Source organism: Haemorhous mexicanus, chromosome 6 (assembly GCF_027477595.1).
Source record: "Haemorhous mexicanus isolate bHaeMex1 chromosome 6, bHaeMex1.pri, whole genome shotgun sequence".
Lineage (NCBI taxonomy): Eukaryota > Metazoa > Chordata > Aves > Passeriformes > Fringillidae > Haemorhous > Haemorhous mexicanus.
Window position 1 is genome coordinate 53911467 of NC_082346.1, and position 25966 is coordinate 53937432.

The 25966-nt window shown below is 44.1% G+C and overlaps 2 protein-coding genes and 1 long non-coding RNA gene across 5 annotated transcripts in view; 2 read left to right on the forward strand and 1 right to left on the reverse strand.

Moving 5' to 3' along the window:
• Positions 1-5630, forward strand: part of HHIPL1 (HHIP like 1) — a 20272-nt gene extending 14642 nt beyond the window's left edge. For 2 of the 3 annotated variants that reach the window (XM_059850302.1, XM_059850303.1), the window contains exons 8-9: positions 1303-1385; positions 4109-5630. In XM_059850302.1, the coding sequence (XP_059706285.1) occupies positions 1303-1385; positions 4109-4695 (670 nt within the window). In that variant the 3' untranslated portion in view covers positions 4696-5630. The remainder of the gene's footprint in view (positions 1-1302; positions 1386-4108) is intronic. The other variant, XR_009487028.1, reaches the window with a different exon arrangement.
• Positions 2874-11299, reverse strand: LOC132329334 (uncharacterized). The gene is made up of 2 exons (XR_009487029.1): positions 11024-11299; positions 2874-9620 (listed from the first exon to the last, which is right to left on the reverse strand). It is a non-coding gene; the product is annotated as an uncharacterized LOC132329334 (long non-coding RNA).
• LOC132329333 (cholesterol 24-hydroxylase) lies at positions 11299-25218 on the forward strand. The gene is given in 16 exon segments (XM_059850304.1): positions 11299-11467; positions 13286-13363; positions 13876-13957; positions 14495-14568; positions 15239-15325; positions 15918-16056; positions 16643-16753; positions 17513-17669; positions 17992-18054; positions 19268-19340; positions 19780-19864; positions 21696-21806; positions 22051-22139; positions 23040-23106; positions 23942-24079; positions 24082-25218. Coding segments are annotated over 16 exon segments (1506 nt in total). The 5' UTR covers positions 11299-11339; the 3' UTR covers positions 24106-25218.
• Positions 25219-25966: the final 748 nt, after the last annotated feature.

The following is a 25966-nucleotide window of genomic DNA, read 5'->3' on the forward strand; positions in this document are numbered from 1 at the left end:
ATTGAACAAGAAAAAAGGACCATCATTACATCTTCTGGATCCCATATGCTTGTATCTGAGACTGAGCAAGGCAGGGAATAGCTGTGTTTTATGGGAAGACTTACAGCTGTTTTTTCCATCTTCCTGTTTTTAAAGTGTTACTATTATTGGCTAAAAACCAAGCTACTTTCAGTCAGAAACAGAGAGTGAGATTTTTTTATAGCTTCTTTTTTTTTTTTAAATGGATTAAATTTACAGCTTTAGCTATCTGAGGATTTTGAATCAAGCCACTTGTCTAGTTTTATGTTGAAACCAGTCCTCAAAATTAAAAAGCCCCCAGATCTGTCATGTGTTTCCTCCAACTCTCCTCTCTCAGGAGCACTTTCCATTATCTAATGCAACAGAAGAGTTCCTGTAAACTGTGTGTGAAGAAACTGGTATTATGCAAGCTGTGCAGAAATAGAGAAAGCAGGAGGCAAACACCAGCCGTGAATTTACATTTTAAAGAAAGTTTCATTCATGTTCAGAGTACCAAAAAAAGTAATTGGAAAGTTCATAAAAGTAGGGAACATCCATGTATAGATAGTTGAGAGAGAAGCTCTCTGCCTTCCACAGAAATGCAAATGCAAACAATCCTAATTGCCCAGGAGTTATACCCTCCAAATGCATTTTTGAACCAGTTTAGAAACCTCTGAAGAAGTCTGAGGATTACCAAGATGGCTGTCCTAGGAAAAAGTGGTGATGAACAGATGTGACTTCCCAGAAGTGGAATACATCTCTATGGCAAACAAATGGTGTCAAAATAAAGCACCATACTAAGACAAAGCCTCCGAGGAGACACTTAGAGTTCTTTTCTGAAACTAATGCATTTTTGGCATGACATTTGTTTGGGCTTTCTGTATGAATAATAGCGTGCTATTTTGCTTCCGTGAAAACGGACTGAAATCTTGTGTACACATGAGCTTTTTGTCAGATGTTCAACATATAGTGTCTAGTTTTGTAATTTTTACTTTCATTTTGATTAATCTCTTTCTGTAGTGTTTGAACCTACCAATGTTTTATTTCCTTAATGGCTTCAATAGTGTCAACTGAAAACACAGACAGAGGAGGACTCCACTGCCTTGTGAATATTTGGAGTTTCATCAATGGTGATCTGTGATTCTTTAGTTATGTTTTCTACTGTAAGAGATTAGTTGCATCATTTAATCAGACTTTTTTTTTTCTAATAAGAATTATGTTCTTAGAAAAACAATGGGAAGCAAAGTGTTGCAATGCCAGAGAAAAGGAATTCATTGTGCAGTGTATGTGTCCCTTTCTTTCAAGGACAGCACCACCAGGAAAATGCCAAGTTGAGCCATCGCCAGTGAAAGTCAAAAGCAAGCGCATCCCGTTTGTGCCAAAGGAGAGTGAGTATAACTCTTGCTGTTTATTATTGGTTCAAGTTAGCTGGCAGTAGATGCAAACTGCAGACTTGCACTATCTGTCCACATATGTGGAGACTACCCAGAACTTCACTTTTCTGGGTATACTCAAAATTAAATCTTTCCAGATGTTTTGGATCTGAAGAGTTGGTTCAAATAAGTCATAGAGTATTTCCCCTTTCCTGGCCATGTGAAATTTCCTTTGTAGTTTCTGACCCTGTTCATTTTCCCTTTTTCATGTTACATTGTACATATTTCATTACCACCAGTTTGGTTTCCCTGTAACTGTGCTGGTCCAGAGACCCTGTGCTCAATGGTGCTTTTCAGTGACAAGTGATTTTTTGCAGTAGCTTCAGGTAGTGGAGAGGATATGATGGGTAAAGGGTTGGGAAGTAGCTCATTGAGCAAGATGAGAGCTGAGTCATTGTTAATTGAAAGTGAGAAAATATGGGATGAGAAAATGCTCCCAAAAGAATCAGTGATCACACACTGAGGTGAACTTTTGGCTTACCCAAACCCTCCAGGGCCTTTTGGTTGCTTCATGCTGCATGAAGTATTGTACTGCTAAAGCTGGAGTAGTCAGTGGTGCAGCTGAATCTGCAGCAAGCCAAGTACTATTTATGTGAGGTACAAAAACCTCAACACAATATTAGGGTCTTGTGTGAGGTACAAAAACCTCAACACAATACTAGGATCTTATGTGAGGTACAAAAACCTAAACACAATATTAGGATCTCAAAAGTAGACTAGGCAGTATCACTGTTCTTTCCCCCTGTGCTTTTAATTTACACGTGTAGGTACCTAGGCAGCACCCCAACAAATTCCCTTCCAACTCAGCATAGTCCATGAACTTTCATAGTCCATGAACAAAGCTAATGGTACTGCAGCAACTCCAAAGTCAGGATACTTTTATTTAATTTTTAATTACATTAATCACGTTACATTGCATTTGAGTCACTAACAGCTCCTACAGCTTTGGCTTCAGGGAATAGTGAGGGCACTCAGCACCTTGCAACACTGAGTCTTTAAGGTGGAACAAACTCCAGGCCAATTATTGACTGCTGACATGCCTGAGCACTCAGTATCTTCAGAGATGTTCTCCTTTTCTAGCTGTGCAGCTTCCAAATATTAGCAACTCGATTCATATTCAACCATTTTTGTCTATTTCTGCTTATGCATTATTCTCTACGCAAGTCCAAAGTTCAGGTTTTTAAACTATACATGTAACTAAATCTTTTGGGCTTGTTTACAAGGTAGTTTTTGTCATAAATTAAAACTTAGAAATGGTGGGAGAGATCTACCTAGTGTGTCAAGAGCTACGCTCTCTTTTTGGTGAAAAATAAGCATGGCCATTTTGATTCAGAAGCATGCAAACAAGGATGTGTAGCTGTAAATATTTATTGTTTTGGTTATTATTTAGTCTGAATGTAACAGAATCGCCAGAGCATGTGCCTTGTATTAGCTATGAGTGCATTTTTTGGAAGTGTATTTAATAAACAGTTTAATAGAGAGTATTATATAATGACAATTTGATCCAGTGAGGTGAAAAGCACTCCCAGGTGACCATTAGCTTTCATGCAGTCCTACACAGTATTCAATCAGTCCCACTTTTCAAGTGCTTTGCCAAACCAGGCTCCAGCAAATGAGCTGTGCACAGGTAAGGCCTTCAAATCTGTTTCTTGCCTTGAGAACCACAGCTTTCAAAGGAAGGAAATATTTTCATGTCATGAACACAATTCCTTTTCAAAAAGCATTTTTTGGAAAAACATGGACCACTGTGAGGGTTTGTCTTTGGGGTACTAAGATTCTAAGCACAAATAAGACAGTGCTATTTTCCCTCCTCTCTGTACTACAAACCAAGTGATGAATGAGGTTGCATAAATCTGGGATATAATTCAAAGTCATGATGTCTTTGTAAATGTCTGCGACATTGTCCCAGCTCTGTTGAATGTTATTCCGTGAAATTCTGAATTGCTTCCTTCTGGCAAACTAAAACTTATTTTTAAGCTAAAAATAAACCACATGTGAATAAGTAAATCCAGTAACACCTGGAAACTGTGACAGCAAAGAATTTTCATCTCTTCAGAGTTCAAGGCTCTTCTATTTTTTTTCCTTTTTTTTCATAAGGAAGAACAAACCCAACCCCAAATCCTGTTTTATGTGTTGTCCTGGCAACTCTGTTCCTCTTGCACATTCCACTTGCCAGAGAGAATTGATTTTGAATGTTCCCGATTTCAGCTCCTCTGAATAAAGCATCTGGCCCAGTGGGGAGGCCACGCTCTCCTCTGGTAATGATCCAGTCCTCAGTAATGAAGAGAAGAGCAAAAACAGTGCCTGTCTGTAAAATGCTTTCGGCGGCTCTTCACCAGGATATGGTGAAGAGTTCCTCTCCTGACTGTGAAGCTCCAGTACCTACCCTTTAAGGGCCAGGCTGACATTTGCCAAGAAACCTCTTGGAGCTTCCTTTTTGGGAGAGGCTCAGTTGGCATTGAGCCCTGAAGTCCTCTCTGCTAGCTAACAGCAGCCGACATTTTCACTGAGGAAATACCGGGTCACTAAGAGTGTCGTTGCTTCCCAACAGGACCAAGTAGACAAATCCCAAGAAATTAGTTATATAAGTCAAAAATCAGCACTGGTTTCATATAATTGTCTTCAAGCATTGCCCAGAGAGTGACAGACTCACGGTTCTCTACCTTTTCCCCCAACAGAGTTTATTATGAAAACACCAACCCCACATCCCCGCCTGAAGACCACGACCGAGGCTCCGCGGGGAAGCGTCCCAGACCCCCGGACGCCCCGCACGCCGGCAGAGGACGGGGCGGGCCGAGCCCCAGCGCGGCCAGGGACCCGAACCGGGACGGGCAGCCCAGCAGCGCCCAGCGGCAGAGCCCCCCGGCCGGGGAAGGGGCCGGAGGAGAAGGGGCAGCGCAGGAAGAAGAAGCCCCCCGGCAATGGCGCCGTGCGGCTGATGCGGCAGGGCCGGCGCGGCCGCGGCCGGGGCAGGGTGGAGGTGTTCATCGACGGCGAGTGGGGCACGGTGTGCGACGATGGCTGGGGCTTGCCCGCCGCCGCCGTGGTGTGCCGCCAGCTCGGCTTCCCCTACGTGGTGCGGGCCACCAAGAAGGCAGAGTTCGGGGAAGGGAGCTCGCTCCGCATTCTCCTGGATGATGTGCAGTGCTCCGGGCAGGAGAGGACGCTGCTGGAATGCTCCCACGCCGGGGTGGGCACGCACAACTGCTCGCACGAGGAGGATGCTGGTGTGGTGTGCAGCCGGGAGGAGGTGACAGACTGGTGACAACAGCCGGGGAAGGCAGCTGAGGGGCTTGGAGACATCCCTTCCTTGCCCCACCCTCTAAACCAGCTTCAGTATTGAGGAGGGTGTGCCCTGCCTTGAGGATGCTGCATCTGTTCAGAGTAATCTTACATTTTCTTCATGTTCGTCCCCACGCATTTGCCCCAGAGGGAAAAAAGAGGAAAAATGAAGCACTGAATTGAGTATGTTGTGGGCAGGGGCTGTATTTCTATGGGTTTTTTTTGTAGGAAGAAACCCTCAAGCATCAGCCTTTATAGATCAAAAAAGAGATGTGTCCTGTTGCCCTTTCCCATTTCAAAATACAGCATTCTTCAGCTGTGCATCACAATGTTTTGCCAAAAATTAAGTTCCCGAATGACCGTGTTTCACTCTTATGGAAGCATTTGCATTGTTTGCCTTGCTTTGCCACCTGCAGCTCTAAGCTGAGGTTTCTAAGGACATGCCTTTCTAAATCTGTGCCTTTCTTTGCAAATTACAAAAGTATATATATTTTTTTAACCTTCCACTCACTAGTTTAAAGGAAAATTATTTTTCTGTAATGCTTTTTATTGGTATAAATCTATTTGACATCAAGGATAAGCAAAATCAGGAGATTTAGAAGAAACCATAGTGTACTGCATGGAAAATATTTCTGCAGTTTACATTAGTCTGAGTGAAAAAAAAAATCTAGCCTCTTTTACTTGAACGGTATTGAAAATCTGTCCCTTTTTAGATGCAGAGAATCATTATCCAGTGCTGAAGATACTTTTGTACATGTTTTTCCACTTTCCCAAACTTTATGAAGGCACATGGTTTTCCATTCAGTTTTCACAGGTGTGAATGACTAGACAAGAGGTCATGTACCGGGACAATAATCCAGTAATATTTACCCCTTTTTAGAGGATATTAAAAAAAAAAAAAAAAGCAAACAAAAGCAACCCTATTTTGTCTGAAATGTGTTTTTCACTTGAGTGGCAATGGGAGACACATGTCATATTAAAGCATTTGGCCTGGTTATTTGTTTTCCCTGGTGTAATCAGGATAGGTTTTGTCTTGCTGCTCACACAAGAACATGTATAGGGTAAATTAATCTGTTTTAAATATTTTTTCTGAACTTCCTGATAAATTCTTATTAAATTGTTTTTGGCATTAAAGAACACCTTCAACACACAAAAACAGATGATCCAAAAAAAAGTGTTTCCCCCTACTTCTTGTGAAGTATAAAGGAGGAAGAGATGTATAAAGTGCCTTTTGAGAAGTACTACTCTCATTTAGTTTGAAAATGCCATAATGCACCAGACTGTTATCAGGCCATTCCCATTGCAGTGAAGTTGCAAACTTATTTAAGTGCAGAAATTCACTTCAGGCCCATCAAAATGTTCAGGGAACAGGAGAGTCCTTTATAAATTCTTCTGTTAAAAGAGTTGGAACCTATTGAGCTGGTGGGACTAGAGAGCTGGAGGAAAATGGAAGGCGAAGATACAATCATTCTTTTTCCAAATTCCTCTTCACTTCTTTTGCCTCCTTGGTCAAACTTCAGCTTCCTCTGTCTGGGAGATTCTAAGGAGAATCTTGGTCATAGTTATACTTGAAAACTTCTGGGTAGACAAAAAAGACCTGCACAGTAGAAGTTACCCTGAAGGAACTGAGGTATTTCCAGGATGTCTGCCACAGACAAATCAGGCAGGAATTTCACCAGCATTTTCTAACTACTAAGTATTCTTTTTCTAATTTAACTGTTAGTTACCCTGCACCTGCTTTAGTCTGTTTGAACATCCTGAGAACAAGCAGAGGCCACGTACATCTTGGATTTTGCTGGTGGGGATTTCCACCACCCCTGGCTGGCAGGCAGGGTGACACACAGGCTCTGGTGGCAGCCAGGGGCACAGGGGAGCCAGTCCCAGGGAGCAGCTGTGGGTGACAGCGAGCTGTGCCTGGCTGTGCTGGCACAGAGCCCTGCACCCCATGTTTGCTGGTGAGGAGTTTGTGATGCTGCTATGTGGGTGCTGCCAGCTCCACAGGGAAATATTTAATAGCAGAGGAAGAGACAAGACTTGTTATGTACAGGGTTTTTTTTCCTCTTATCCCTTCTCCCAGCCTACACTGAGTGGGGAAGGTGTTCAAATAGGAACGAGCCAGCTCAGCACACGTGGCTGTGTGTGCATGTCTGTGCCTGCCAGCTCAGTGCACTGCTATGATGCTGGCAAAGTATTTCTGACCATTGTGGTCCCTTCCAAGCTTAAGATATGTCTGTTCTAACTCCTGGTATCTGTCAGTCTGGTTCACTGGTATTTAAAAAATGAGCCTGTACTATTTACAGCACACAAATACACATGCATTTAAATACTTGCTATCTCATCTAATAGGATTCTTAGTGATATAGCAAGATGTCACACCAAGTAAGCATTAGATAAACTAATAAGCCCTGCTGCTACACTTGAACATGACAATATACTTCCTGGATGCTAATTCAGGATAAATCTTAAACTAGCCCACAGTGCAACCAGACTTCCTCGTGTACTTCCTCATTTGGCAGTCCCAAAGTTTTGTCTAGTGGCAATATCATTTATTGCCTTGTCTCCTGATTCAGCTCTGTGACTGAAACTGGAGCACCTGCATTTTTCCTTATGTATCTTTGCCTAGGTTAGCACAGCTGCATCAGATAGGACCTACCATATCTCTTAGGGAACAGCGTAAACTCAACCTTTCCATGTCTTTTTCTCTACCTCCAAGGCAGAGTAGCTCTGCCTCGAGCTCAGGATTTTTCACTTGCATCCTTGTGGTGCCCAGCATCCAGCCTGAGCACTCACTGCCACACTGTTGCAGTCTGCAGTATAGACATTATCTTCATTTGAACTTACCATGCTCTTTCCAAGAAATCCAATAGATAAATCTTCCCAACATATCCAGGAAAAATCTTTAGAGCCTGCTGCTCAAGCAGTGGAGGGATAGTGAAATAGGTAGGGTGTTGTATCAGGGGTTCTCACTCAAATGCTGGCAAAACCCTCCTGGAGCTGAGCCCTGGCTGGAGCACAGCATGAGGATATCCTCCATGTCAGGGGAGTTTTGGCTCTGCCCAGGTCAGCCTGCAGGGTATGAACAGCACGAGGCCCAGGTATCACATTAATAAGCTGAGAGACCTGTAATCAAAAATCAAATTGTACTGAAGACATGGCTCAAGTTCAGAAAGCTCAGTGGTGGCACTGTGGGTGGCACTGCCACAGGGGACAAAGGTGAGCCTGGGGCCCCAGCTTTACATGCTGCCATCCCTCCGTCTTGCCTTTATCTCCCCTATGAATCAGTCTCTCACCAGTTAGACCTTTGTGTTGGGCTTTATGATGGCCAAGGGGGAAGAGCAGCTCTTGAACCCCTGCCCTGCCCCAGGGCCCAAACCCAGCAAACCACTCTCAGGGCTGTGCCCAGCTCAGCCTGCCTCTTTCACGGGTTAGCATTAATACAGCTGTGGGGGGATAACAGTCCCCAGCACAAATCCAGCCCTCTGTAGGAGAGCTCAGCCTGTCGCTGTTTGGGTGTGGTCAACAAAGAAATTCACAAGCACAGAGGAGAAAAACAGTCACAAGTATCAATAGCCAAGTCTGATTTTGTATTGGAAACATGCCAGTAGTCCTCTCTAAAGGTCAGCTTGGCATGTGAGATGCATTGGCCCGCTTAGATACTTTCAGACATAAACACACATTTTTCTATATGAAAAGAGATGTAAACATCTTTTGATAACTACTAACTGCATTCCAAATTTAAGCTTTAAGAAAACATAGGTTTTTTTCCTCTGTAAACCAACAAAACATGGAACCCATTTGATGTGTGTTCATACCTTGCTGCCTCGTACATGACTTTCCCAAGGCTCTCATGTCTGGGGCACAGGTGCAGATATAGAGCTGCCTCGAGCAATGTTTCAACACTGTCAGAAAAGCAGCTATGATGGAAATGGCAATCATTCCTTTGCAATAATGTGGTAAATAGGGATGCTATTTTTAACCAAAAAAAAAAAAAAAAAAAGGGCTGTAGTGTTCAGTCAGTTGTACAAGAAGTACAAGTATCACCTCAAGCAGTTTGTTCCTCAGGGGCATTAGCTGTTGGAAATCACTAAACCCTTAGACAGTTCCTGTTATTACTAGCATCTTGCCATTCACTTGTCCACTCCATGCTGGAAATTTTTATTGACTGAGAATGATCAGGACCTCAGTATATAAGGAGTGGGGGACAACTGACTCAGGGTGAAAATCACTGCAAAGGTCTGTGTTTGGCAATGCTGCACCTAACCCACTGCAGATTTTGTTTTGACTCCTGTATCCAGCGTAATCTGTGGCTAGAGGTCTGGTTTTAGATCAGCTCATTTGTCATTATTAACTTGTTATGAGAGTTTTCCTGTCCACATCTGCCGTGGTAAATTATGAGTGACCAGATGCCCAGTCCTCTGGCTATTTGTGTGCTGCTGAAGGCATTTCCCAGCACAAGAGCTGCTTATGCTCTGCCTTCCCCTTGCTGTCCTCACTTACAACTTAATGCTGCACCTTCGGAGAGAGAACAGAATGTTTTCAAACCTAGATAGCCATGCAAAGCCAAGCAAAAGAGAGCAGGAGTTCGGACCAATCCTGTGTCTCACCAGCTTTTCAAATTCACCTTGGAACTTCACCTGTTAACAGTTCCCAGTTCTCCGCTCTTGTGGTCCGCTCCCAGATCTCTCTTGCTCCTCGCCTTTTCCCGGGAATGTGCAGGTTGGCAGGATGTCCACGCGGTGGCAGTTCAGTCCCCAGCAGCAAAGGGACAGGCCGGGAAGCGCAGCTCAGCTCAGCCCAGCCCAGCTCAGCACAGTTCAGCTCAGCCCAGCCCAGCCTTGCTCCTTCCTCCCAGCGCAGCGTGTGGCTCCCGGGCAGATCATAAACACAGGAGTGTCTTGGGATCATGTCCTTCACTCGAGGGTATAGAAACACGTTAGAATACAAACAAAAGGGTTCTATTAAAGTTGGAACACAAACAAAAGCTTTTATTGAAGTTCATCTTTAAAGCATGAAAAATAAGATCATTTCTGCACGTATCCAGGCTGAATACTTAGGGGAGTTAACAGGATAATTATATTTGCCTGAGAAGCCTAATTGTGAGAGTGTACCTGATTTACTCAGGGATTAGTAAGGACATAGCCTCTCTTTCCCATAAAAATGCATAAAATACAAAATATTTTATCACCTCCCAGTTAGCTGCTCACAAAGTACAAGCAGGACTTTTTCACAGGAATTATTCTGACTGATTCCAAATGAAACAACAACTTACACATAGTTCTGCTCTATTCTTCAAGTATGCTGAAAAAACATTGATGAAACTCAGAAAATCAATGTTTCATCAGGAAGTTCATTGAATGTCTTTAAAACCATGGTTTCATCAGCTAGCTTTAGTTTTTAAACTTTGTCTGGGTGATGCTATTCTTGCTATCAGCTATATCTTTCCTCGTGATGGATACTCATACCATGTTATCATTATATGCACTGCCTGACCAGTGGGAAGGAATGGCAGTTTTTTTCTGAAAACGGGCAGTTTTAAAACCACAGCCTTAACAGGGAAAAAAACTTGGTCTTGAACACTTCCAGGGATGTGGCATCCACAGCTCCTCTGGACAACCTGTTCCAGTGCCTCACTATCCTCATAGTAAAGAATTTATTCCTAGTATCTAATCTAGATCTACGTTCTTTAAGTTCTAGGACATTGTCATATCACTGTGCCCTTGTAACAAGCTCTTTTGCAGCCCCAGCAATAAGGTCTCTCCGGAACCTTCCTATTCAATGGGCTGAACAGCTCCGACTGTCTCAGCCTGTCTTCACAGGAAAAGTGCTCCAGCCCTGTGAGCATCTTCCTGTCCTCCTCTGGACCACATCCACACACACCCCCATCAGCACACGCCGGGTGCCTCTCAGGGTCTCTATAGCTTGTCAGAGTGACCCCGAGAGAAGTTGGAAAGTCTCTTTTCCCAGCCCAGTGCTTGAAGAAGGAGTCAGGACTCTTCATTTCTCGGTCTCAAGGTTGTTTATTGTATCTTATCTATAAAATTCTTTCTCCTGTCCTGCCGAGGTCAGCTCAGCAAGACAGTCAGAGGCACTCTGCCTGGCTCCGGGCCGGTGTTTTGTCTTTATACTAAAAACTAAGTATACAATGTTTACAATTACTCAACATCGCAGCAGAAGATGGAGGCCAAGAAGAAGAAGGAGAACGGCTGGACAGGCCCAGATCCTCCATCTTGCCCCCTGAACCCCCATTCTAGAAACCCCAAAATCTACTTTTTCACCCCATGATAAATTCACTATCATTCTACTTAATTTACCGTGGCTTGCAGATCTTCATCTAAGGTTGGTAACTTGCTCCACGGCTCATAATCAAAACCACAGGCATTTTTGGGCTCTCTGCCAGGGTCTCTGAGACCCCTGGCAGGGGTCTTGACTGCTCAGGACAGCCAGAGGGATGTCCTGGGTCCTGACAGGTGCCGGCTGTGTTTTACAGCACCGAGCCCCAGCGCAGGCCGCCGCCGCCGCCGGGCTCTTTAACTGGAGCCGTCCCCGCCCGCAGCCGGGGCCTCTCCCGGCCCGCCCCGGCCGCCCTCTGCTCCTGGGGGCGGGGGGAGGCTCTGCCAGCCGGCGGGCATGGAGGTGCTATGGGCGGTGGGGGCGCTCCTGCTGGCCCTGGCCCTCCTGGCCTTCGTCCTGTACTGCTGCTACGTGCAGTACATCCACGCCAAGTACGACATCATCCCCGGCGCCCCGCGGGAGAGGTAAGGGGCCGGCCGGGCAGGCTCCGTGGCTCCGCAGGGCGCTCCCTGCCAGGCTGGAGCCGTGAGGCGGCGTGAGCGCAGGAAATCAGCCCTCCAGCCGCTGTCCGTGCGCTGGGCCGGGCAGCAGCCAGGGCTCACGCAGGCTGGGCACAGCGCTCGTGGGTGCCCGCTTCCCGGGCCGCGCCCGCACCGCCCGGCACCGCTGGGGATCCCGCAGCCTGCTCAGCAGCGCGGCCTGCCTGGCCGGGGCTGCGTGTCCGGACCGACACCGCCCGAGCGGCCACAGCGGCCCGAAGTGGCGCTTCAGAGCCGCCCGCAGGAGCTGCGCGTTCGCTCCTGACCCTGAGGAGGGAGCTGACAGCAGCCACAGCCGCGCGGGAGGGACCGCCCCGCCAGCGTCCCACACTGCGTCAGGAGGCACACTGACACTAACTCCACCAGGCACCTTCCGTGCCCTCCTTCATAAGCCAGGTGTTTAGTTTCTGCCAAAAATAAATTAAAATGTCATAAGTGATAAGGGGCAGTGGGAAAGCTGCCGGCAAGGCCGTGGCAGTGCTGTCACAAGGAGTCATGGTTCCTGCAGGAGTGTGTGAGCTCCCCACTAAACCTCACCCGTGGGTGCACATGCCCTCCGTAGCATGCCACAGCGCTCATACACAGCCTGACAGGGACACCACCCTCTCCTGCCCACCTCCAGGCTTCAGCCTACTTGTGTAATCAGGGTCAGATACCAAGAGTAGAGAGGGGATGATCTTGTCATCCTGAACCTGCTCGTCCTTGGGTTCATTTTGAGATGTGAAGTAACACCGTGGAGTGATGGCACACCAGAGGAGCCATGAGTGGGACCTTGTTTGGACCTTGTTTTCTGTGCTGCAGAGAGAGCAGTTTCCAGAGCTAACAAAGGAATTGTGTTATGTTTCAGGCTTTCACATCTTTTTGGGATACGATTACAAAGGAGGAGACAAGTTGAGGATTAAAAGTTTCTGTAGATGTTGAGTAACTTTGTTGAATTCTTGTTATTGTAAGTGCTTCCCAGTTCCAACAGTAATAAAATAAGAGCCTGTTTTTCCCCATAGCTTATTTATACTGAAAAGGATGATAACGTGGCTCTCTGTCTCTTGAATGGAAAACAGATCCTGAGTGCAGCTTGCTTCATTTAGAGAGGAGCTTGGCCAAATCTTCCCTCAGATTTATGCAAAGCCAGTGGGAATTCACCGTTCACAGTAGAAAGAAGGAATTGATCTCTAAGTTTTTAATGCAGCTATATTTGAAGAGTTAACATTTTTTATTAATTTCTTCAATTTCAGTATTAACCAGTAGTTATCCTCCTCAGTATTTGAATTGATGCAGTTTTGGACAGAAGGAGATGGTTCCTAATTTCCCTTAAGAGAAATCCAGTGACAGAAAGGAAGTTACACTTACCAGGGATTAGCATGTATTAAGGAGTATTTAATGCAAAAATCTCTTTCATGTACAGCAATGTAATAGCTGCAGTCAAGATCCACTCAGACAGGCAAAGAGCAAAGCAATTCATGGGGGATCCCATCCAGACCCAAACATCTCCTACAATACAGCATAAGCAAAAGATCTCATCCTTCATCTCTGTGCTGCTCTTCCTGGCTGCATGTGAGCACCAATCTGTCTTTGGTCCCCAGTTCACCAGCTTGGTGAGGGCTGGGCATTGGCACAGCTCAGAGTTATCTTCATCTTCCCTTATGAGGAAAACATGAGCAACACTCACTGAGCAACCAGGATTGCAATCCATACAAAACCCTATGCTGGCATCCTCATGACACTCTTAACCTTCATATTCTGCAGCTTTTTGTTTGGACACCTGCCAATCATATGGAGAATGGTGAGGAAACAGGAGTTCACGCCAGACCTCTTGCTGCAGTGGTAAGTTGAGGCACATCAATGACAATGATGTAGTCAATAGGTAGTCCTATAGCGCTTATGGAGAAATCAAGGCACAAAGACCCTTACAGAATTACAAAATTAGCATCATTGAGAAGGTTGGCAAAGGAGCTAGAGAGAGAGCATTGATCTTTCAGACCAGATTAGATATTAGAAAAAACTTTTTCACTGGAAGAATGTTTAGCCATTGGAATAAGAATAGTGGTGGACTAACTTCATGAAAATGTTCAAGAGGCATCTGGATGTGGCACTTGAGGATATGGTTTAGGAGTGGTTATGGTGGTGGTGGGTTGATGGTTGGATCAAGTGATCTTAAAGGACTCTTCCAGTCTTGATTATTCTGTCCTGTGATTCTCTTAATGGCTTTATTGGCTGGGGCATGCAGCAGTTCCCACTGCAATGTGCTCTGGTCCTTCAAGGTTATTAGGTCTGAGCTGTTACATGTTGGTAGTTTGTACCATAATTCTCTTTTTTAAAATTTTCTCGTCTTACAGGGCAGAGAAATACGGACCTGTTGTACGAATTAATGCCTTTCACAGAGTCTCAGTATTGATTGTGAGTCCTGAAGGAGTGAAGGTACTGAAAAATAAAGCCAAATCAATGGTGGGGATAGGCCCATCCCTCCATAACAGGAGAGTTGGTGCCTGATGATCTGAGCAGCACAGAGAAGTCAATCTGCACCTGACTCTGGCTGGGTTAGGAGGATGAAGTGCTTTGCTCTCTAGGCTGTTCTGATTTTTTTTCCCTTGATCAATTTATTTTGTTACTTTTATTTAAACAGCACATATAGCAAACATTTTCCATTTGTGAAAAGCAAGCTCTCTGCAAGAGCTTAGTATCTCGAATAAATGGGCATGAGAGACCAAATTTCTTTCTCTAAATCTTTGCAATTACAACAGAGTAAGATTTCAGGTCATCGGGCAAAAAAGTGCTAGACAGATGCAAAGCAAGCTAGCAGCACAGGAACTGGGGAATCAGGACACACCAAATAATTAATCTACTCTTCAGACTATAGCTGCGGAAGAAGAGAGTAGATATGTGAGAGTGAAATTCTGTGTTTTGTCTGGGAAACAGATTGCACTCAATATTCACTGACCCAGGGTTTGATTTTAGGAGTTCTTGATGTCACCACAGCACCCAAAGGATCCGACGGTGTATGGTAGTCTCTTCAGCCTATTTGGTGAGAGGTAGGCAAAACCCATATGAGGCCACTGTGATCTGAAAATAAGTGCAAGATTAATAGTATCAAAGGCATGTCATTTTGACTCAGACCATTTACCTTAGTGTGGGGATTAATTTCTGATTCCAGACACACGTAAGCAGCATGTACCTATTAAACTATATGTCAAGTTAAATGTCTTCCCAGTCAGGGAGGAGGATATGTTGGATTTTGTTTTACCTTGATCATGTATCCTTTTTCCCTAGGGATGTTCAGTTAGTCTCAGAGCAGTCTGCTCAAGACCATCATCAAAGTTCTCAGATTTTAGAGCACTGATTTTAGAGCACTCCATAAGGCATGTCAGTTTGCAACTTCTAAATTTAATTCCAAAAAAAGGGAATTTTTCTTAGTCTGAAGCTTTAAAAAATATAATAACCCAGTTATCATATTAATTATTTGCATAACGGGTGTAATGAACCAGCATCTTGTTTAACTCGGCAGTCCACACCTACTTGGTGAAAAAAATCTGTGGTTCAGTTGTTGTCCACAGTGATGCATTGGTTGCCTACTCAAAGGTGCTCCCTAAACATGGGAAAAATAAAAGAAAGTAGATGTGAAAGACTTATATTTGTGACCACATGGGGTTCAGCAGGCTCCCTTGCATAACCCTGTTCCTTTCCTTGTTTTCCTGGGTGTAGGTTTCTAGGGAATGGCCTGGTGACTGTTTGCAACCATGAACATTGGCACAAGCAGCGGAGGATAATGGATCCAGCTTTCAGCCGAAGGTATGGCAAATACTTCTGGGACCATGTAGCTGTTATTTTACTGTACTGTCATGGTTCTCCCTGTCATTATTTATTATTTGGATGAAAAAGACCCCAACATTCAGTGCCAAAATCATATTTAACATAGAATCCAGCACTCCATTCCCATGCTAAGTATAATTTGACCAGACTTCCCATGAAGCAGTGACATCCCTATGAACTCAGCAATGGCAGAAAGGTCCCAAGGTTGTGTATCCTGGAGTATGGTTATGTCTGCCTTATCCTGTTGGAAAAGAGAAGGCAGAGGGTTGGTCTGGTTTCCTTGTGCACCTTGATGCATTGTATATAGGGTCCAAAGATAAAGTCTGTTTGTAAAGGGCACAGGCCACTGCCCTTTGCCATGACACATGTTAATTACATGGCAGGGCAGAGCAGGACTGATGTAAGAAGAATGTAGCTCATTCTATATGTTTGCTTTTTAATGTATTAAGGCAAATTAATTATAAATTTTAAAAAACTTTATCATTTTCAATGGAAAATAACAAAAGTTATTTTGTCTGAGCAAAGATGTCCTCTCCAGAGCCCCCACTACTCATCTTTATTGATTGTTCAGCTACCTGGTTGGTCTGATGGAAACTTTTAATGAAAAAGCAGAGGAGCTGATGGAGAAGCTGGAGGAAAAGGCAGATGGAAAAACAGAGTTTAGCATGCTGTCGATGATGAGCCGGGTGACTATGGATATCATTGGAAAGGTACCAGCTGTCCCTTTCTTGTTTCCTCTCAGCTGGCAGGAAGGGATGGAAGTGATGCCTGCCAGGAGCAGGATGGGATCAGGAGCTGGTGGCAGGGAGAAAGACCTTTACCCAGCAGTGCCACAAGACCTGCAGGACTAGTAGTGCCACTTCCATTCAGGTTGAGCCATGGGAAAGGGCAGGTAGGGAGGATTTGCATAGTCTAGGTGTGACCTGCAGGATGGGGACCTTCTGCAAAAGTCCTTTCAGCCTCATGCCTCCCACCCCTCCATGCCAAAAGGGACACACCAGGGCTCTTTCGTGGTTGGAGGTTGTATTATTGCCATTGCATGTCAGCAGGAAGGCTGCCTTATGCTGCCTTTTCCCTTTCTATGCAAGCCAGTTTGGGAGGAATGAAGAATAGTGGTAAATTATTAATCCACTCAAATAAGGAGAAAACATAATGTTGATATTGCCAGCCCCTCGCAGCCTCCTGCAAGGTAGGATCCAGCCTGAGATATTTTTAGGGGAAAAGGCAGTGCTGTGAGGCTATCCTGCTCTTTCACCCCCACCTCAGCAAGTTGCCTTTTTCTCTCCTGCTTCTCAGGTAGCCTTTGGCCTGGAATTGAATGCACTGAGTGATGACCAGACACCTTTACCCAATGCTGTGACTAAGATTATGGAGGGACTGAACAAGGCACGCGACCCCTTCATAAAGGTCGGTACTCTCCTCACTTCAGTCCCCTCTCCTCACATTCAGCTGCTCCTCCTTAAGTTCATGGAGCATATATATCAGGGAAACAGTCATCTGTAGATCTTTCCCTCCAATGGGCATCAAGATAAAATTCATTACTGCTTTAAAAAACTCATGAAATTAACATTAATATTTGATGCTGCTTTTTTTTTCTTTTGTTCCCCCCTGCATGTGTCTCCTTCTGATATGGTTTTATGCTCTTGTACCCATTAAAAATTGAGATTTTTGCCATTTCTCCAAGAAGGATGGCAGCCTTCACTCAGGGTGGAAGAGCATTCTTGCTGTGAAAAAATTATATTTTCAACCCAAATTCATTTACCAAATTCATCTGCTAGGAAATGATGGATGTAATATGAAATATTTAAGTAAAGAATTATTCCAGTGTAGTTCAGGCTTTTAGAGCTCCTGTTTTCCTTTTTGAGGTCAGGGGTGAGATTCTGCATTGCATGCTGCAGTTTCTTTCCACGGAGAGGTGATGAATTTTGCTCACAGTGCCCAAAACATCAGCTCTGACGAGACACAACATCAGCATGCACAGATTGAAATATTTCTTATTTCAGCCAAACCCTTCATCCCCTGGGCATTCAGTTTGTTGCATGGAGAGAAAATGTTTCTGTGACAAGTGTCATTTAGTGGAAAACAAGTTGCTCACTTGTAAAATAACACTGGCATTATTTTTTACCAGCAAAAGGAATAAAATGACAAAAGAAATTCTGTATTCAGTTCATGCCAGGGAAGCAGAAGCTGGTAAAGGAGGCCAGGGAGAGTGTGAGGCTGTTGAGACGTGTGGGGAAGCAGTGCATTGACCAGAGGAGAGAAGCCATCCAGAATGGGAAAGAAGCCACAATGGATATTCTTACACAGATACTGAAAGGAGATGGTAAGAGCCACCTTGCTGTTGGAGTGAATTTCTCTGTGGTGTGTTTTGCTGTGAAATTCAGGGAGGATTGTTTAGGGGATCTGAACTTTTATCTTCCTTTAAAGTTGTTTTCACACTAAAGATAGTGAGAATTGCTTTGAAAATTCCCTGTTTCTTTGTGTTTGATCAAATACTGGTCACGAGTCACCACTGAAATGGTCACTCAGCATCCTCTCTCAATGCCACCTCAGCCCATGTGTGCCAAACAGGGCAGAGCATTCTGCCTGGTCCAGCCGGGGCACAGGGGCATTTTCTGATTTCATTTGTTTTTCTATCTTGACAGCTCTGGAGGAGACTAGAGATGATGAAAACATTCTGGATAACTTTATCACTTTCTTTGTTGCAGGTTGGTAGCTATTTTAATGCTTGGGTATGTCATGTGGGAAGCTGTACTCATTCTTGAGCTGTCTACGAGGTCATGACTAACATCCTTTTTAATCATAATTAACATCATGATTAACATCATCATTCCATGTGATGGTGCTGCAACCAGGAGTCTCTTGGTTGGAAGACCAAGTATTACACTGGCATCGGACCAGCTGGGTGAGGTCTGAAGAGAACTCTTAGTTTTTTCACAGGCAAATTGTCCTCTTTCAGTGATACCAACACAGCAAATAATGCCAGGTTGGTGTTTTCCAGACACTGGCTTCCCACTCTGTGTTCCAGCCTCTGTCTTTCCACTGCCCACTGGGGTGCAAGGCTATTCCTTATGGGGTTCTGGCCCTTCCACCCAGATCCCACTAAACCCCACCAAAAACATCTTTTACATGTTCAGCGTGTCTTTGCATCACCTCACCCACATGATTAAATGCCATTCTTGCCTAAGTAGGAGAAGGCATTGTCAAGCCAATCAGAAAATGTATGTGCTGAGTAATTATGTGAGATTATTTTATTTTGCAGATTTTGCAGATCAAAAGATGATTTAGGTTCATAAGAAGGTGTGGTCAAAATGCTGTTCTGTAGCAAAAAAGATGTTATTGCAGCAGACATCTTTGCAGAAGTCTGTTTTCTGTAATGCTTTAATTAATGGATAGACACATATGTCTATCCATGAAAAAAAGGGAAAAGTGTCCACATCAGAGAGTCACAGAGTGGGTAAGGTTGGAAGGGTTGTCTGGTCCAAACTCCCTGCTCAAGCAGGGTCATCCTTATATGTAAAGCAGACCTTTCAAAGAAAGATGATAAGAAGCTCTGTTTTCCCTCAAAACCAGTAAATCCTTCCTTTTTGGCAGAACTGTGTGTCCCATAACATGACAAGGCAAATCTTGGACCTCACTGGCCCTCCGGTTAGAGAGCTCATGACCAGTAGGTGCTGCATGCAACCACTGCAGCTTTGCTTGGGCATGATGGGTCATATCTTTGCCAGCTATGTCCTTTTCTTGTCATTTTTGAGAGCTCTTTATGTAGACATTACATACCTTTTATTATTTCCTTTATTTTCTAGCATATTTAAAATAAAACATTTGGGGTTTGGTGTTTAAAGCTTCGTATTCACAATCACCTTGTAGACCACCTTTGTATCATGTTATTATTTCATACTAACTTTTTATTATCATTAGGTCATGAAACTAGTTCCAATCAGATGACATTTACAGTAATGGCACTGGGTCAGCATCCTGAAATACTGGAAAGGTATGTGTGCTCCAATTTTCAGACCCAGCTTTATGTTAATTTCAAGGTGAACTTAATTGTAAGGGTTATTAAAAAGATAGGATCATTAAATTCTAGCCTCCCTTCCAAAATAAACAGTTTCCTAGTACCAATATATCCAAAATGTATGAAAAGAAAAACCTTGCAATGGATTATTTCAGTTTCACCTAGGTGATTTTTTTCAAAGCCTTTATGCATGCAGGTCCCAAATGCCACCTGATTCAGCTGCCTTGTATGCACATTGCCTCATCCATGATATGAGGTTCAAGTTCAGGAAGCCTGGATGGGAATTGGTTGGCATTTTTCCTGAGCATGGGTGTTTAAGTCCAACTCAGTGTCTGGAACGTAAAATAATGTGATTTATCAACTTGCCTAGCAAGAATCAGGCATCTGCATCTCACAGGTTTTAATTGACCTGCAGGGCTCAGGCTGAAGTGGATGAGGTTCTTGGTGCCAAGAGAGATGTTGACTATGAGGATCTTGGCAAGCTCACCTACTTATCGCAGGTACTGTAGGAGTGAGGTAAGGTACCAGGCAGAGCTGTTTGGTAGCACCTCTGACATGTCATGGAGGAGCCCCACACTTTTAAAATTTTAAAAACTATGCTAATATTTTATCCTGATAGTGATTGTCCCCAGAGAGTCAGCCAGCAGGTAGCTTTACACATTTGCAGCAGCCCAGACTTATTGGGAAGATGCTCCTTAAATTTGCAGATTCCTTCACTGCTTTCCTTAATTATTACCAGTCTGGAAGCTAGAGTAGAGTTGCATAATCCCTATCTGTTTAAGGTGAAACAATAGCTGTAATTTTAAGAAAGGTGTGCAGATTTGAGCTCAACCCATGCGTGAATCCCACACACTTTCCTTATTCACTGCTCCATTTTTGTTTGATTATTGTTAAAGCATTTCCAGCTATGATCTCACCATATGCAATAAAGTGGGATTTGAGGATGGCCAAAAATAATGGCTTGGTTTTCTAATGTCAGTTTTTCATTATTCACTCTTGAAACCCTCTTCATTCACTCAGGGGTGGTGGGGTAAAGAGTTTGGTCCTAAAAGAAGTCTTGTGTATAGAAGTGCTGGTTGGTAGTGAACTGCAAAGCCAGGGTTGGCTATTAGCCAGTGTTTGTGTTGCATTTCCTTTCTTCACAAGATGGGGGACACCAGTAGCCCTCAGGAGAGGCTGAATCACAGTCCTGGCAGCTGTTCTGCATAAATTGCCCTGTGATTTTAGTAGTCCACTACGATCCTTTTTGTTTTAAACTGCCCTGCTGAGGTGAGCAACAGTGTTTTACCATTTGGCATATCCCATCCCACAAATTACTGTGCATTGATAGCAGATAGATTTCATAGGTCTATTTCTCATAAGGAAAAGGTAGTTCTATGTGATTACAGAAATCAGCAGGCTTCCTTAGGCTTCTCCAAACACCATCACAATTACACCACTCCAATTAGGATGAGGTATCTAAGCCTTTGAGTTTTAAGACAGATCACATGAGAGCTCCTCAAAGCAGACAATTTATTTAACAGCACAATCTTGGATCTGTACAATCAAAATCAGTCACCCTTGGTCAGAGCCAGTCCATCACTGGAGTATCAGAGACTATGGGGCTCCTCTCCTGTTGTTCAGGCAATCCTGAATCCTTTTGTCCAGGTTTCTTTCTCATTAGTCCACTCGTGCATGCACACTGTTAATTGCATTTTCAGTGCGATGCTCATGTGTGCTGTTAATTAGGTTTCACTTTGATGAAATAAGCCATTCTTACAGCTCACTGACACCAAAAGAAGTGGTCTTGTTCCCTTTTTTTCTCAACATTCCCTATTCATTTTCCTTTGCCAGGTTGTTTTTTGTCCTTTTGGGACTCTGACCTGGCTCAGCTCCTCAAGCAGCAGAAGCAAAGGCAGAAACAGACAAAGGCAGGAGCTGAGAGTGGGAACGAGGTGGGAGCAATCACCCACCCTCATGGCAGCCAGTGCCCAGAGCAGCTCATCAGGGGCAGGAGACTTCACTCTTAGATATTCCCTCTGAGTTTGTTTCCTAATACTTTTTCACTTAGTTGTTCATCTGACTTGAGGTGTCAGATCTGTTCCAGGATCTCTTCTGGGTTTTGTGTCTTTTTCTCTCTATTTTACTAGCTGTAAAAGAACCAGGCCTGAAGGAGCTGACTTAGCCATATATTTTGCCCACAGGAGTCCAAGGCAGATAGACCAGCATCTACTTCAAAAGTCAAAATCTCCCATTTAGCAAAAGTGAAAGGCCACAGGGAGGTAATTAATTTTACTTCTGCTTCCTGCAGTGTATAAACTAACTGACCTCTTGTGCTTTTTGCTGCCACAGGTTTTGAAGGAGTCACTGCGGCTGTACCCGCCCGTCTCGGGGACGCTCCGCAGGCTGGAGAAAGAGCACGTCATCAATGGCATCAGAATTCCTGCCAACACCACGGTCTTTGTGAGTCCCATCCACCTTCAGCAGTTAATCCAAATGTAACAGACCTGTGGATGAGAGGGCCAAAATCTTCCCTGGGCATATTTGTACTGGCTTCTCTAAAATTTTGACCAAAATTGCGGTATGGATTAAGACTCTCAGTTGGGACTGGAGAGTGGAAGGAATTTATGGTTTTATACCTCTGACAGCAAAGAGGCATTTTCAGTGCGTTGCTCCTGACTAACAAAAATAAACTCTTTCTTGCCAGCTCAACACTTATGTAATGGGAAGGATGGAAAAGTTTTTCAAGGATCCACTTACTTTTGATCCAGATCGATTCAGCAAAGATGCACCTAAGTGAGCTTCTTTTTATTCCCATGTTATTAAATATGTATTAAGAAACCATTGCAGGAAGAGATTTTAAGGGGAAAAAAAAGTAGAATAAAACTATTTTTCCATTCCAGTATGAGTAAAACTAAATCATCCAAATGTAAATAGAGAGCAATAATGCACAGCTTTTGTTCAAGAATTCTTTAGACCAGACGTTACCTTACAAAAAAAAGACCAATGTTATTGTTATTAAATGTTTATATTGAGGTCAAAGCTTTGGGCCCAAACCAAGTTGAATATTTTCCTTAGTACATTGCAGGCATTTAATGCATGACAGCCCTGGTCCCAGGGTGCTTGAAATGTCTCCATATTAGATAGGGGAGAAGGGGCTGAGGGAGAAGAGATGCTGTTCAGCCTTGTGGGCAGGCAGCCTAAGTCTAGTCAGTGGTCAGGAGTGCAATAGAAGGAACCAGTGAGTGACTAAACGGATGCAGAGATCAGCACCACCTACTTCATAAGTCAGGAGTTTTCCTTCAGCCTGGTTAGTCTGATCTTCTAAAACAAACACCCCCTCACTCATGTGATTCAAAGCTGCCCAAAGGAGCAATAATTGGGCAGATGGTGATGTCCTCATGACAGGCTGAAGAGCTTTTAGAGTGTGCTTGACATTCAGCTTTGAAATAAGGCTGGCTTGCATCAAAACAGCTCTGGCAGCTGAGCCATGCAGTAAAGAGAGATGACAAGGAAATGTGCTGCTGAGCTGTATTGCTGCTCTGAAGCAAAAAAGAGTTAATTTGGAGGCTACTTTAACAAGTCCAATAGGTGAGGCGATATTTAGACCATTTCCTTGCTTCTGTGATGAAATATTTGCTTGTTTCTTTACAACCAAGTTGTCAGAGTGACAATTTTGAACATTTTTCTTTGCAGGCCGTATTATTGCTATTTTCCATTCTCTCTGGGACCCCGATCCTGCATTGGGCAGGTGTTTGCACAGGTGAGTAGAGGCCTGGAACAACACTTGGTTAGCAAGCACTGGGCCAGCTCAGATTGTGCTGACCATGGGTGGTGGTGGACACCAGAGGCCACACTGATGCCCTGTGCAGTGCCTCTCTTCTCCTCAGAGGGAAGATCTCCCCCCATGCCCATGTCTCTCAAATGCTGTCACAGGAGCAGACATCCATGCAGCCAAGGTATCTGCAGAGAGGAGCAGCAGGCTTCACTCCTCCAAACTTTCTTGGGTCAGCCTGCTCAAATCCAAACCTCTTATTGGGAATTACTCCCAATAAGAGGTTTGGATTTGAGCAGGCTGACCCAGGAACATTCCTTTGCCAGCCAAGGTCAAGCACACAGGGGATGTGCAGGGGGTCTTGGGGATCATCTCATGGCTGCCACTGACAGAATCAAGGCAGGGAGAACATCAGCTGGAGGAGGACACAAGCCAGAAGTGGCACAGAGAAGGTGAGGAAGGGGCTACATGGACAGAAGGAACAATTTAATGTGTGTGAGCATAGCAGAGAGCATTTCAGGACAGCCAGAGGCCTGTGCTTTGGGTCTGTGCTGTGAGCTCATCTAAGCACTAGTGCTCAGAGTGCTTTAATTTTACAGTCTGATTTCCAAAATGGGTTTAACACGTAAACAGAAAGACTGATCTTACTGCCTGTCAGTTGTCTTCAAATCCAGGAAGTCCCAGGTTTCCTGCCCAAACTCAAGTGGCTGCATTAACAGAATAACATTTAACTTCAAATTTCTGTATTGACAAAGCAGTATAAGATAGCAGACTGACTTTAAGCTGTATTTGCTGTCACTGATTTCTGGTTTTTTCTTAACAGATGGAAGTAAAAGTGGTGATGGCAAAGCTGCTGCAGAGGTTTGAAATACAGCTGGTGCCAGGACAGAGTTTTCAACTGGTCGAGGCTGGAACCTTAAAGCCACTAGATGGAGTAATATGTAAATTAAAGCCAAGGAGCTCTCTGCAAGAGGCTGCCAGGCATGACTGCTTAGGAAGGGGAGCGTGGCATGTTACTGGTAGTGTTTCTTCTGATTTTGAAGATCTTGGCACTAATCAAAGGTTAGATTTTGTAGACCCCTTTAGAGGACTACTAGACTGATATTATTTCTAACCTTCCTCATAATTTACTGAAGAAAACCTTACAAGAGTCACTCTACAATCTTCAATCTGGAAGTGTACCTGAAATTGCCAAGTTTGTTCTTTTCCCTGGGGGGCCATTTGATTCTGACCAGACTTGGAAAAGATCATCCTTTCACTGGGGAATCCCTGGAGTGCCACACAAACCTACACTCTAATCCCAGCTCATGGTTTCCACTAAGCTTATATACAACACAACATGGTCTAAGTAAGCCCTTGTTTGGGGAGTTTCTTACTTACACAATGAAATCAGAAAAAAGTAGAGCAGAGGTTTAGGCTGAATTTAGGAAGAGATATTTGGAGATGTTTGGAGATAGTCTCTTGGTCAAAGCAATTTTTCTATTCCTGCTCCAAATGTGAATAACAATTGATAGGAATGATCTGAAAAAAACCACAAAAAATCAAGAGTCTGAGGCAACTACTTTTTCCTGATGCTACTGCCTGATTTTTATTCAGTCTCTTCTGCTTTTCTTTTAATATTATGCAAGGCATAGATTCCCAGTCCACACTGCAGAGAGGGACTATTCTGCTTCCTCCTACCCCTCCACACAACCTGTGCTCATTCTTCTGAGACACTCTTCTTTGTGGGGAAAGTCTTGCTGTGTTTATTTTAACCTGGATTTCCCCACATTGTTTGCCACAAAGCTACAGTAACACTTAGACCAGATGGTCTAGTAGGTACAGGAGGGCTGGAAATAAGTTCCTGAACTAAATGCTGCTTAAAGTGGTGTTGCCACTGAAGAAATGTGTGTGCAATTTGAGCCAGAGACAGGAAGGTCCTGCACCCCCTTCTTCTGCAGATGTGCTTGAGAACACTGCATGTAGGCTTGCAGCCAGGCCCTGCTAGGGAGAAAAAACTAGCATTTGAAAATGCTGCCTTCCAGAAATGTGGATACCTGATAGGAGTTTGGGCCTCCTCTATCATGAAATACAGAGAATTAAAGGCATTTGATGCTGCCACTTTTGTTTCTTATCTTTCTGAATTAAAAGAGCAAGAACACAGTCTATACACTGACAGGTTCCTGTGGTGGTTTCCATACCAGGAGAGTAACATCCCAGAGCTTTTCCTGACCTTGCTGCTGTTGTGCACCATCTCATTCAGTGCAGCAGTGGGATAGCAAGCCCAGAAGATTGATGTTGCTTTTGATAATACAATCAACACCTTAGAGTGTAATAATATGACTTTCATCTGGGGTACTAGTACCTGTATTGCAAGGGAAAGTTTAATGCATCTATCAGCAGATCAGCTCTTCAAGACCTTGTGCTGGAAATCTGATTACATCCTCCTAGACATTAATGAAATCTCATTGGGAGGACTGAAGACTCTTCAGCTGGATATGTGTTCCCAGGAGCTGATGCAATAGGGAGCGGGATGTCCCATGCCAGGCAGGTTGGATGTCTGGTGGCATAACAAGTGCCTTAATATTGGGAATATGTCAAAGGCAGGGCAGTATCTTGGTGCTGTGGGGAGTGAGGAGGAAGCTGTGACAGGAGTGGCATATGCTGTGAACAGCACACAGCTCAACAGACGCTGGCAAATTGTGCTGTGGAAATTGTGAGATGCCACCACACTGGGGCTCTGCTCATTGCTACAATGAACTAGTTGAGATTCATTACTTACACACACCTAACTTCCTTCTGCCACCTCTGCAATCAGGTCAGGCACCTCCAAGGAGGGCTCAAGGGGGGTGTTGGCACGTTAAAATTC